The sequence below is a fragment of the Capra hircus genome, chromosome 14 (genome assembly GCF_001704415.2).
Source record: "Capra hircus breed San Clemente chromosome 14, ASM170441v1, whole genome shotgun sequence".
Classification (NCBI taxonomy): domain Eukaryota; kingdom Metazoa; phylum Chordata; class Mammalia; order Artiodactyla; family Bovidae; genus Capra; species Capra hircus.
The window spans coordinates 17,975,136-17,988,107 of NC_030821.1; the positions used below are offsets into that span (position 1 = coordinate 17,975,136).

The window sequence follows — 12,972 nt, forward strand, 5'->3', positions numbered from 1 at the left end:
TCTCAAGAGTCTTCTCCAAGACCACAGTTCAAAAGCATCATTTTTTCTGTGCTCAGCCCTCTTTATAGTCCAACTCTCACATCCATACATGACCACTGGAAAAACAATAGCCTTGACTAGACAGACCTTTGTTGACAAAGTAATGTCTCTGCTTTTTAATATGCTGCCTAGTTTGGTCATAACTTTCCTTCCAAGGAGTAAGCGTCTTTTAATTTCATGGCTGCAGTCACCATCTGCAGTGATTTTGGAGCCCCCAAAAATAAAGTCTGACACTGTTTCCCTATCTATTTCCCATGAAGTGATGGGACCAGATGCCATGATCTTTGTTTTCTGAATGTTGAGCTTTAAGCCAACTTTTTCACTCTCCACTTTCACTTTCATCAAGAGGCTCTTTAGTTCTTCTTTACTTTCTGCCGTAAGAGTGGTGTCATCTGCATATCTGAGGTTATTGATATTTCTCCTGGCAGTCTTGATTCCAGCTTGTGCTTCTTCCAGCTCAGCGTTTCTCATGATGTACTCTGCACATAAGTTAAATAACAGGGTGACAACATACAGCCTTGATGTACTCCTTTCCCTATTTGGAACCAGTCTGTTGTTCCATGTCCAGTTCTAACTGTTGCTTCCTGACCTGAATACAGATTTCTCAGGAGGCAGGCCAGGTGGTCTGGTATTCCCATCTCTTTCAGAATTTTCCACAGTTTATTGTGATCCACACAGTCAAAGGCTTTGGCATAGTCAAGAAAGCAGAAATAGATGTTTTTCTGGAACTCTCTTGCTTTTAGGATGATCCAGCGGATGTTGGCAATTTGATCTCCGGTTCCTCTGCCTTTTCTAAAATCAGCTTGAACAACTCGAAGTTCATGGTTCATGTATTGCTGAAGCCTGGCTTGGAGAATTTTGAGCATTACTTTACTAGCATGTGAGATGAGTGCAATTGTGCGGTAGTTTGAGCATTCTTTGGCATTGCCTTTCTTTGGGATTGGAATGAAAACTGACCTTTTCCAGTCCTGTGGCCACTGCTGAGTTTTCCAAATTTGCTGACATATTGAGTGCATTACTTTCACTAATATGTTCATTAGAATAGGGCAATGCAGTGATGTCTGGCACACAGTAAAGGCTCAAGAAAAGTTAGCTGTAACAGCATCTACTGACCATGGTTCAGAATGACCCTAAAATTACTGATTCTTACAGATAGGAAAGGGAATGTTGGGCTGGGAACTAGCCTTGACACAAATTCTTTATCCTACCCCTCTGTAGGGTCCCAGGAATCATTTCTATTCTGCATGTGTTGATCCATTTTTGAGGATCCATTATCTTAATACCTCAAGCTGCAGAATCAGAATCCAAGTCAGTTTGCAATGACTAAAGTTACACTCTTCCAGGCAGTCCAGTTATTAAGAATTGGTGCTTCTGGTGCAGCAGACACATTTTTGGTCCCTGGTTAGGGAACTAAGATTCTCCATGCTGTGTGATGTGGGCCCTGCCTCTCAAAAAACAATTTTTGTTTTTAAACAGGCACAAAGATACACTTTCTGGATCACTCCATAACCTTTCTCTTATGATGACAATAGTTTTACCTAATATTTCTTCAGTCAGTTCAGTTGATCAGTCATGTCTGACTCTTTGCACACCATGGACTCCAGCACACCAGGCTTCCCTGTCCATCACCAACTCCCCGAGCTTGCTCAAACTCATGTCCATCGCGTTGATGACACCATCCAACCATCTCATCCTCTGTCATCCCCTTCTCCTCCCACCTACAATCCTTCCCAGCATCAGAGTCTTTTCAAATGAGTTGATTCTTTGCATCAGGTGGCAAAAGCATTGGAGTTTCAGCTTCAGCATCAGTCTTTTTGATAAATATTCAGGACTGATTTCCTTTAGGATGGACTGGCTTGATCTCCTTGCAGTCCAAGGGACTCTGAAGAGTCTTCTCCAACACCACAGTTCAAAAGCATCAATTCTTCAGCGCTCTATTGAGTTACCTCTTCCCTTTGGCTAAGAGGGGAGGTACTTTGTAAGACAGCTGCGGATAAAAAATATTTATGTTCTACCTTAGCCTGTCTGTGGAGGAAGAAACTGCATAGTTTCATCTTGTTTATTTACCTTATATGCAGAGTACATCAGGTGAAATGCTGATGCACAAGCTGGAATCTAGATTGCAGGGAGAAATATCAATAACCCCAGATATGCAAATGACACCACCTTTATGGCAGAAAGCAAAGAGGACCTAAAGAGTCTCTTGATGAAAGTGAAAAAGGAGAGTGAAAAAACCGGTTTAAAACTCAACATTCAAGAAACTAAGATTATGGCATCTGGTCCCATCACTTCATGGCAAATAGATGGGGAAACAATGAAAACAGTGACAAACTTTTATTTCTTGGGCTCCAAAATCACTGCAGATGGTGAATGCAGCCATGAAATTAAAAGACAATTGCTCCTTGGAAGAAAAGCTGTGACTAACCTAGACAGTGTATTAATAAGCAGAGACATTACTTTGCTAACAAAAGTCCATCTAGTCAAAGCTATGGTTTTTCCAGGAGTCATGTATGGATGTGAGAGTTGGACTATAAAGAAAGCTGAGCGCCGAAGAATTGATGCTTTTGAACTGTGGTATTGGAGAAGGCTCTTGAGAACCTCTTGGACTGCAAGGAGATCAAACCAGTCCATCCTAAAGGAAATCAGTCTTGAATATTCATTGGAGGACTGACACTCTGATGCTGGGAAACATTGAAGGCAGGAGGAGAAGGGGATGACAGAGGATGAGATGGTTGGATGGCATCACCGACTCAATAACATGAGTTTGAGCAAGTTGCAGGAGTTGGTGAAGGACAAGGAAGCCTTGTATGCTGCAGTTTATGGGGTCACAAAGAGTTGGACATGACTGAGTGACTGAACTGAACAATGAAGAAGCAGGATACTCCACTGTGTTTCCTGGATATTTAAAAATTGGCCTCTAGGAAAACCCGGAAAGTCAAGTCCCAAGTTGGTCTATGGAGGTGCAACCAATTAACTCTTGGAAAGGAAAGGTCAGGCTCAATGTTCCCAGGTTGCTGGATGGGAGAGAGAAAAGCAATAGAGCCTGCTTAATAAAAAACCAATAGAGGCTTCCCTTATAGCTCAGTTGGTAAAGAATCTGCCTGCAATGCAGGAGACCCTGGTTCAATTCCTGAGTCAGGAAGATCCGCTGGAGAAGGGTTAGGGTACCCACTCCAGTATTCTTGGGCTTCGTCTGTGGCTCAGCTGGTAAAGAATCCACTTGCAAAATGGGAGACCTGGGTTCAGCTGGTGAAGAATCCACCTGCAATGTGGGAGACTTGGGTTCAATCCTTGGGTTGGGAAGATCTTCTGGAGAAGGGAAAGACTACCCACTACAGTATTCTGGCCTGGAGAATTCCATGGACTGTACAGTCCATAGCATTGCAGAGTTGGACACAAGTGAGTGACTTTCACTTTCAATAAGAAACCAAAGTAGTAGATGTTGCCGAGAAAGAAACCTGCTTCTCAGATTAACTACAATAGTTGTTATTAACAACTGTTTATTTTCTAAATTGTAATAACTTCATTTTCTTCTACCCCTTTCTGACATAAATACTTGCTGTTGAGAGTGCTAATTCCTAGGTAGGTTGATTCAGGAGGGGGAAGGGGGGGGGAAGCGGGGGGAGGAGGAGGTGGGGGAAGGAAAGGGAAGAGAAAGGGGTCTGGGGCTCTCAAGGAGGAGAAAAGGACAAACGTTTCTTTCCTACATTCCTTCAACATAGTCACATAAAGTGTTTTTTTTCTTTAAGCCCAGAGCTAATAATTACACAACTCATCTTGCTCAAGGTATGTTTTTCCTTAAACTCTTTACTAATGATTATAAAACAACAATGTATCCTGTTGGAGGACATATTCCTCCTTGAGAACCTTCTGACTATCCTGTCATCTTAAAATGTATGTGGTGGGAGTGGGTCTGGTAAGATCTTTCTGGTGAAAGTGAAAGTTGCTCAGTCCTGTCAGGACTCTTTGCTACCCCATGGCCTGAATTCTCCAGGCCAGAATATTGGAATGTGTAGCTTTCCTTTCTCCAAGGGATCTTCCCAACACAGGGATCGAACCCAGGTCTCCCACATTGCAGGAGGATTCTTTACTGTCTGAGCCACAGAGGAAGCCCATTATTTTAAAAATGTTATCCCACTATTTTAAAATGTAAGTTGTGGGAATGGATCTGGTAAGACCTTTACAACCTTGAGACATTCTTTTGATTTACTGTAACAACCAACTGAAAAAGTATATAGCTCCCTTGCTAAGACTAGCGAGGGGGGCACTCTCCATCCCCTCTTCTGATGTCTACGTTAGCAGCTTTCCGTCCTTTTTCACTGTAATGAGACTTCTGCCACACAAAGTTCTGAGCGTCTGAAGCCTGGTTCCTGATGCCATGCTAAATCTTCAGAGACCACAAATCCGACATCGTTCACCGTAAGCTATTACTGTGAAAAAAAAAAAAAGCAAACGTTGTCAACCCATCTGTTCAATTTCATTAAAATTTTGACCTTTGAAAGCACACGGCCTCATTGGTCGTCTTGTGGTTCTTCTAAGGAGGAATGAACCCAGGGGACAAAAGGAGGGTCAGTGGACAGCTGCTGCTGCTAAGTCGCTTCAGTCGTGTCCGACCCTGTGCGACTCCAGAGACGGCAGCCCACCAGGCTCCGCCATCCCTGGGATTCTCCAGGCAAGAACATTGGAGTGGGTTGCCATTTCCTTCTCCAATGCATCAAAGTGAAAAGTGAAAGAAGTCGCTCAGTCGTGTCCGACTCTTAGCGACCCCATGGACTGCAGCCTACCAGGCTCCTCCGTCCATGGGATTTTCCAGGCAAGAGTACTGGAGTGGTGTGCCATTGCCTTCTCCACAGTGGACAGCTACTACTACCTAAATCCCTTAGCTTTAAGTGGGAGCAACTGACGTACCTGCCCACAAGTAAAATGCGTGAGTCAGAGAACGAGCGCCTAGGAGAGAAAGGGTCGAAAAGCAAAAACGAAATTATACGAAAGATAGCGTCCGAGGGGGTGCTCCACTGCCCCGGTACAAATAGCAAATGATTCGAAACACGTAGTCTGAAAAGGGCTTTTCGACGTGGATATCCGCGGTGGAGCCGATTCTTCTACGTTCCTTGGAGTAACGGTCAGCCTAGTATTCCACGAGCACTTCACTGGGGTTTCTCTTCTAACCCTCTGCCCGCCTAGAAAAATGTTCCTTTCTGCAGACTTCATTTATCAGAGAGACAAACCTCCTTGGACATGAAAGGCTGCTAAAATGCTTTGCTTCCCTGAAAAATGAAAACAGCTAGGAGCGAAACAAGCACTTTCGACTAGACTCGAAAACACGAAAGCATCCGCTTCACCCGCTTCTGCTCAATCCAGGGTCCTTAGCCACGCCCGGAACGGAAGGGGCGGAGACTATGGAACTGGCGGCGACTCCGACACGTCAGAAGCGAGCGCCGGAAGTTGGCCGCGGGTTAGAGGAGAGTCGGAATTTGGAGAGGCCTAAAGAGTTTTCCGTGTTACGTGAGTAGGAAATTGAAGGTTTGCGATTTGAGGGTCGGAAATTTGGTCCCAAACTGAGAATACAGTAAGGTCTAAAGAGGGCTAGTGTAAGGGTTAGAGTCGGGAGAGGCTGGGGATGGAGTCGATACTTTTAGTTTTTTGCCTGTTTAGCTGTTGGGTTGTTTCCCTGTTTAACTGTTGACTAGCTTTGGGGAGTTATTTATTCTTCTCTTTGGTTCGCGTGTTCTCCTATTGAGAGAGGTAATTGTTTTTTCCTTTTACAATCTCCTGCTAAATTTTGGAAAAACATAACGTGTTAAATGAAGACGCGGGCTTTGCAATCAGATCTAAATCTCTCTGATTCTGCAACTGAGTGTGTTAGTCGCTAAGTCGTGTCCCACTCTTCGCGACCCCATGGACTGTAGCCTGCCAGACTCCTCTGTCCGTGGAATTCTCCAGTCAAGAATACTGTAGTGGGTTGCAATTCTTTACCCCAGGGATCTTCCCGACCCCGTGATCGAACCCGGGCCTCCTGCATTGCTGCTGAGTAATCCTGCCCAAATGTACTTCCCTAAACCTGACTTCTTTCATCTGTAAAATAAGAGTCCAATTTGGGGGCAAATGCACAACGCGTTTTTTTGTTTGTTTGTTTCGTCCTTTAGACCCAGCCATAGGATTTGAAACAAAGTACCGACTAGGAATTGGGATCTTTTTAGCTTGCCCTCGGAAAAATGATTCCTGGTTGGATTTGTGAGGGCCCCGTTTTGAGGTATTAAGTATTTGAGTCTCCGATTTCAGGGACAACAATGGACACCCAGAAGGACGTTCAACCCCCAAAGCAGCAGCCAATGATCTATATCTGTGGAGGTAAGAATAACACAAAGTGAGAGTATTTAAACTCGGTTTAAAAAAAAGAACTGTGCATTTGTCTTTGACTTACGTGAGTCGTTCATCTTTAAAGTTAGAAAGCTGAACAGCTTTAGCAATCTTTAAAAAAAAATCCTCTCATTAACTTTTCATTTCCTCTTCTAGGAAAAGTGCCTTGCCCACCACTCTTTTTTTCTCTCTCCTTTAGCTTACTGATAATAGCAACACATCCTTGAGATTGAGTGTATTTTAGTGTGTTGGATGAAGAATATGGTCAAGATAATTTGCTTGTCTGTAATAATTTCTCTTTTAGGCATTGAATAAATGAATGTGTTTTCGTTTCTAGAATGTCACACAGAAAATGAAATAAAATCAAGGGATCCAATCCGATGCAGAGAATGTGGATACAGAATAATGTACAAGAAAAGGACTAAAAGATGTATCCTTTTAACTGTGCTTCTTAGGTATGAGATGGGAGCAAGTGAAGAATAATGCCTGGTTTGATAGTCAAAGACTAATTACTTGTGAAAATGATAACAACTTGGATTACTACACCAAAAAAAAAAATGTTTATCGTTTTCTTTGACAATACTTCGATGTGTAGACGTATACCAAGTAATCTAAATACTAGTTGATTTTGGCTTTCATAAGTGTATTTTTCAGCAGTTCTCTATATAAGTACTCATTCCTGAGCTTCAGTTTATGAACAAACTAAATTATACAAGGGGAACTAAATAGTGTTTTTATGCTACCTAATGGAAAAAGTGAGACTTATGAATTAGTTGAAAGACAGAGTAAATGTTATGTAATAACTGACAGTATTTTTTAGAACAGTAAATTATTGCTTTTAACACTGCTTTAGTTTCTTGGTGCATTGGTCTCTATCATGGAAAGAGGGCTAATAATTAAAATAGTTTATTTTTTAGTTCACTTCTCATCATAGTAGATAGTGAATTTTATTCTTCTGTGCATTTTAGATTAACTTAAATCTAAAATGACTAACGTTTTAGATTAAATAAATAGATTATTGTGAAGAGAAAGTGACTTGGAAGTACTAAAATTTTAATTTTAATGTACCTTTTTATGTCCTTAACTTGGTATATTACAGTGGTGGTTTTTGATGCTCGGTGAAACATGAAGTTTGGAGGAATATCTTCATTTTTATTTGGATTTGTTGTTAATGTTGTATAGATTTTGATTAGTGTACTTTATGAATACAATTATATACACATTTCATTTTAAAAAACCATATTGTATTTAGATATCTGTTAATAGCTTATATAAAGATATTATTTTTCATTCAGTTACATGGTTTGTATTTTAATTTTATTGTATATGTAATCTGACACTCAGTGGAGGTTAAAAATGTTTCCCAAACTACACTTTAAGCAAAACCTGGAATCATCTGGGACCCTTGTTAAAAATGAAGTTTTCTGGGGCTTTTTAAAGGTCTGATTAAGTAAGTTCTTAGGAAACCTCTGTTTTACATCACCAATTGTTTGTAAACTCTCTGGCTTTTGTATAGAGTATACCAGTGTACTTACTGTCAATGTGCATACCTCATTTTGAGTTACAGTTTTCATTTGTTAACTTGACATAGGCTTTCTGTATTTATATGTAATGGTTGGCTTTTTAAAATCTTGGGCAAGGGAAAAGAAACTTTGATGGTTGCTTTCTGCAAGACAGAATCAATCCCAAGTAAAGTGGGTGAAGCAGACTGTTAAGGCAGGTGTGGTTTCCCAGTTGTAATTATTCATTAAAGTAAACAAAAAATTCTGCTTTCAGCATATTAAAAAAGTTGGTTTACACTTAATTATTGGATGAATGTTTAAAGCTTTTGCTTTGATAACTGGGAATATGGATACTGAGATAATCCCATCTGTTCCAGGATTTGATTAGATAAACTTCATTGATAGCGTTGTGTGTCTCGAACATTCAGAGAATTATCTGTGCCATTTAAAAGAAGTACCTGTTATTTTTACTGCCATCCTTAAATACTAAGTTCTGTAAGTTCATTATGTGCTATATAGCACTACTATACTCGAGATTTTTAAAGGGTGCTTCCTTGATCCAGTTTTTCCTAGACCGTGGCTTTCATAATTCTGTGATTCTGCCATATTCCTTAATTCCTTCTTAAGCTTGTCCTTTCTGTATGGAAGAGTCCTGATAAATGACAGCTGCCTAAACCCCAACTCACTGATAATGTTGCTCTTAACTATTCTAATTTCATCATAGGTCCTTTGTGCTTTTAGTAGTTTGAGTATTGTTGTTTGGTTAACTAGTCTGTGGTTTAATGGGTAAAGTATTACGCCTGGAATTCATTTCAATCAGTTACCTCCTTGTGTCTCCTTTATTTATAAAATGGAAGTAATTTTACTTCTTGCCTACCTGGACAGTTATAGAAAAGGTAAAATAGATATAAAATAGCTTTTAAAAAATTCTTTTGAATACTGATCTATAAATATAAAAATCAGTAAATCTGAGCTTGAAGCTAACACATAACTTGTTCCCTACTTAAACTGTTTATCAGACACACAGGTTCATCAAAAATATGTGGAAATTGATTCAAATCCAGCACTACTCATTTACTGGCCAGTTTATTTAACTTCAGCTTAATTGTTGAAGTCAAGAAATTAATACATCTATACCTACATACACCTGCAGAGTCCCTTGTTAGATGGCAGTGACTTCACCAGGATTCACTTTCCTTATTTGTAAGGTGGACATCAAAAAATACACTACAGCACCTACCCCAAACATTTGCTGCAAGATAAAAACTCTTAAAGTAATAAATGTTAGCTATTCACACCATTACAGTTTCTGCACAGATGATTGTATTCAGTTCAGTTCAGTATAGTCCCTCAGTTGTGTCTGACTCTTTGCAGCCCCGTGGACTGCAGCACGCCAGGCCTCCCTCTCTATCACCAACTCCTAGAGTTAACTGAAACTCATGTCCATTGAGTCGGTGATGGCCTCCAACCATCTCATCCTCTGTCATCCCCTTCTGCTCTAAATCTTTCCCAGCATCAGGGTCTTTTCAGATGAGTCAGCTCTTCACATCAGGTGGCCAAAGTGTTGGGAGTTTCAGCTTCAACATCAGTCTTTCCAATGAACACCCAGGACTGATTTCCCTTAGGATGGACTGGTTGGATTTCCTCACAGTCCAAGGGACTCTCAAGAGTCTTCTCCAAGACCACAGTTCAAAAGCATCAGTTTTTCTGCGCTCAGCTTTCTTTATAGCCCCACTCTCACATCCATACCTGACTACTGGAAAAAGGTAGCCTTGACTAGACGGAACTTTGTTGACAAAGTAATGTCTCTTCTTTTTAATATGCTGTCTAGGTTGGTCATAACTTCCTTCCAAGGAGTAAGTGTCTTTTAATTTCATGGCTGCAGTCACCATCTGCAGTGATTTTGGAGCCCCCAAAAAAGTCAGCCACCATTTCCACTGTTTCCCTATCTATTTCCCATGAAGTGATGGGACCAGATGCCATGATCTTAGTTTTCTGAATGTTGAGCTTTAAGCCAACTTTTTCACTCTCCTCTTTCACTTTAATCAAGAGGCTCTTTAGTTCTTCACTTTCTGCTGTAAGGGTGGTGTCATCTGCATATCTGAGGTTATTGATATTTCTCCCGGCAATCTTGATTCCAGCTTGTGCTTCTTCCAGCTCAGTGGTTCTCATGATGTACTCTGCATAGAAGTTAAATAAGCAGGATGACGATATACAGCCTTGATGTACTCCTTTTCCTATTTGGACCTAGTCTGTTGTTCCATGTCCAGTTCTAACTGTTGCTTCCTGACCTGAATACTAGTTTCTCCTGTATAGCAAGTCAGGTGGTCTGGTATTCCTTTCTCTTTCAGAATTTTCCACAGTCTGTTGTGATCCACACAGTCAAAGGCTTTGGCAGAGTCAATAAAGCAGAAATAGATGTTTTTCTGGAACTCTTGCTTTTTCAATGATCCAGCGGATGTTGGCAATTTGATCTCCGGTTCCTTTGCCTTTTCTAAAACCAGCTTGAACATCTGGAAGTTCATGGTTCATGTATTGCTGAAGCCAGGCTTAGAGAATTTTGAGCATTACTTTACTAGTGTGTGAGATGAGTGCAATTATGCAGTAGTTTGAGCATTCTTTGGCATTGCCTTTCTCTGGGATTGAAATGAAAACTGACCTTTTCCAGTCCTGTGGCCACTGCTGAGTTTTCAAAATTTGCTGACATACTGAGTGCAGCACTTTCACAGTATCATCTTTTTGGATTTGAAATAGCTCAACTGGAATTCCATCACCTCCACTAGCTTTGTTCATAGTGATGCTTTTTAAGGCCCACTTGACTTCACATTCCAGGATGTCTGGCTCTAGGTGAGTGATCACACCATCTTGATTATCTGGGTTGTGAAGATCTTTTTTTAACCATTCTTCTCTGTATTATATCCACCTTTGGATTAGTCTCAGCTACTGGTCTTGCTGTTTTCCATACTCTTCAGCTTGCTCATTGTAGAGTCCTAACCCCTAGACCACCATGGAATTCCCATCCCAGCTTTGATCATTGTAAAATAGAAATTTCACAGCTCTGTCTTGCTGAAAATCTTCAGTAGCCTCCCATTTTGATAAAGTAAAAAACTGTTGGGAATAGTACAAGCAGAGCCCTCTCCCTCCTCTGTCACCACTTCAACCCACCTCTTAATCTTTGGTTCTAAGGAGATGTTTGCAGTTCTTTAATAGTGTCAGACTTTATCTTTTTGGGCTCCAAAATCACTGAAGATGGTGACTGCAGCCATGAAATTAAAAGACACTTACTCCTTGGAAGAAAAGTTATGACCAACCTAGATAGCATATTGAAAAGCAGAGACATTACTTTGCCAACAAAGGTCCGTTTAGTCAAGGCTATGGTTTTTCCAGTGGTCATGTATGGATGTGAGAGTTGGACTGTGAAGAAAGCTGAGCACCGAAGAATTGATGCTTTTGAACTGTGGTGTTGGAGAAGACTCTCAAGAGTCCCTTAGACTGCAAGGAGATCCAACCAGTCCATTCTAAAGATCGGCCCTGGGTGTTCTTTGGAAGGAATGATGCTAAAGCTGAAACTCCAGTACTTTGGCCACCTCATGCGAAGAGCTGACTCATTGGAAAAGACTCTGATGGTGGGAGGGATTGGGGGCAGGAGGAGAAGGGTGAGGATGAGATGGCTGGATGGCATCACTGACTCGATGGACGTGAGTCTGAGTCAACTCCGGGAGATGGTGATGGACAGGGAGGCCTGGCGTGCTTAGATTCATGGAGTCGCAAAGAGTCAGACACGACTTAGTGACTGAATTGAACTGAGCTGAAGCTGATAATGGACCTTGCCTGTGCCTTTTCTCGTGTTTTTCTCTCTGCCTAAAATGACCTTTCTTGTGTTATTGTGAACATCAGAATTTTGAAATATTTTGTTGTGTTCTAGCTATCTGTATTATTGTGGGAAAGTACAAAACCGATCTTCCTTATCCTTTGTGACCTACATTCTCTCTAGAAACTTAGAATGTTCTTTGCTAGTGCCCTGAAATTTTGCAGTATGTGCCTTGGAATGAATCTCTTTGCTTGTTTTGGTTGCTGGGTGTATACTCTCAGCGTGGAAATTGAAGCTCTTCAGTTCTGGGAAATTTTTCTTGGATTAATCACTTCCTATCCTCAGTCAGCAAAAACAAGACCAGGAGCTGCCTGTGGCTCAGGTCATGAACCCCTTATTACCAAATTCAGACTTAAATTGAAAAAAATGCAGAAAACCACTAGACCATTCAAGTATGACCTAAATCAAATCCCTTATGATTATACAGTGGAAGTGAGAAATAGATTTAAGGGACTAGATCTGATAGAGTCCCTGATGAACTATGGAAAGAGGTTTGTGACATTGTACAGGAGACAGGGATCAAGACCATCCCCGTGGAAAAGAAATGCAAAAAAGCAAAATGGCTGTCTTGAGGAGGCCTTACAAATAGCTGTGAAAAGAAGAGAAGCAAAAAGCAAAGGAGAAAAGGAAAGATATACTGATTTGAATGCAGAGTTCCAGAGAATAGCATGGAGAGATAAGAAAGCCTTCCTCAGCAATCAATGCAAAGAAATAGAGGAAAACAATAGAATAGGAAAAACTAGAGATCTCTTCAAGAAAATCAGAGATACCAAGGGAACATTTCATGCAAAGGGGCTCAAAAAAGGACAAAAATGGTATGGACCTAACAGAAGCAGAAAATATTAAGAAGAGGTGGCAAGAATACACAGAAGAACTATACAAAAAAGATCACGACCCAGATAATCACGATGGTGTGATCACTCACCTAGAGCCAGACATCCTGGAATGCAAAGTCAAGTGGGCCTTAAAAAGCATCACTACAAACAAAGCTAGTGGAGGTGATGGAATTCCAGTTGAGCTATTTCAAATCTAAGAAGATGATGCTGTGAAAGTGCAGCACTCAATATGTCAGCAAATTTGGAAAACTCAGCAGTGGCCACAGGACTGGAAAAGGTCAGTTTTCATATCCCAAAGAAAGACAATGCCAAAGAATGCTCAAACTACTGCGTAATTGCACTCATCTCACACACTAGTAAAGTA

General features: G+C 41.0%; 1 protein-coding gene across 3 annotated transcripts; it reads left to right on the forward strand.

Annotated features, from left to right (window-relative positions):
* Positions 5,455 to 8,717, forward strand: POLR2K (RNA polymerase II subunit K). Of its 3 annotated transcripts, none has more exons than XM_018058301.1 (4): positions 5,455 to 5,544; positions 6,186 to 6,390; positions 6,737 to 6,829; positions 7,499 to 8,717. In XM_018058301.1, exons 2-4 carry the CDS (start codon positions 6,330 to 6,332, stop codon positions 7,519 to 7,521), a joined length of 177 nt encoding a protein of 58 aa, XP_017913790.1. In that variant the 5' UTR covers positions 5,455 to 5,544; positions 6,186 to 6,329; the 3' UTR covers positions 7,522 to 8,717. The 3 variants fall into 3 exon arrangements, with proteins under 3 accessions (XP_017913790.1, XP_005689258.1, XP_017913791.1); XM_005689201.2 differs by having other exon boundaries at positions 6,322 to 6,390; XM_018058302.1 differs by having other exon boundaries at positions 5,463 to 5,562; positions 6,322 to 6,390.

Excerpts from the sequence above, each read along its gene's own strand:
- POLR2K (XM_018058301.1), top strand. The coding sequence starts at position 6,330 with ATGGACACCCAGAAGGACGTTCAACCCCCAAAGCAGCAGCCAATGATC. Across the intron at positions 6,391-6,736 it reads AATGATCTATATCTGTGGAG|AATGTCACACAGAAAATGAA; the intron begins GTAAGAATAACA and ends TTTCGTTTCTAG. Across the intron at positions 6,830-7,498 it reads CAAGAAAAGGACTAAAAGAT|TGGTGGTTTTTGATGCTCGG; the intron begins GTATCCTTTTAA and ends GGTATATTACAG.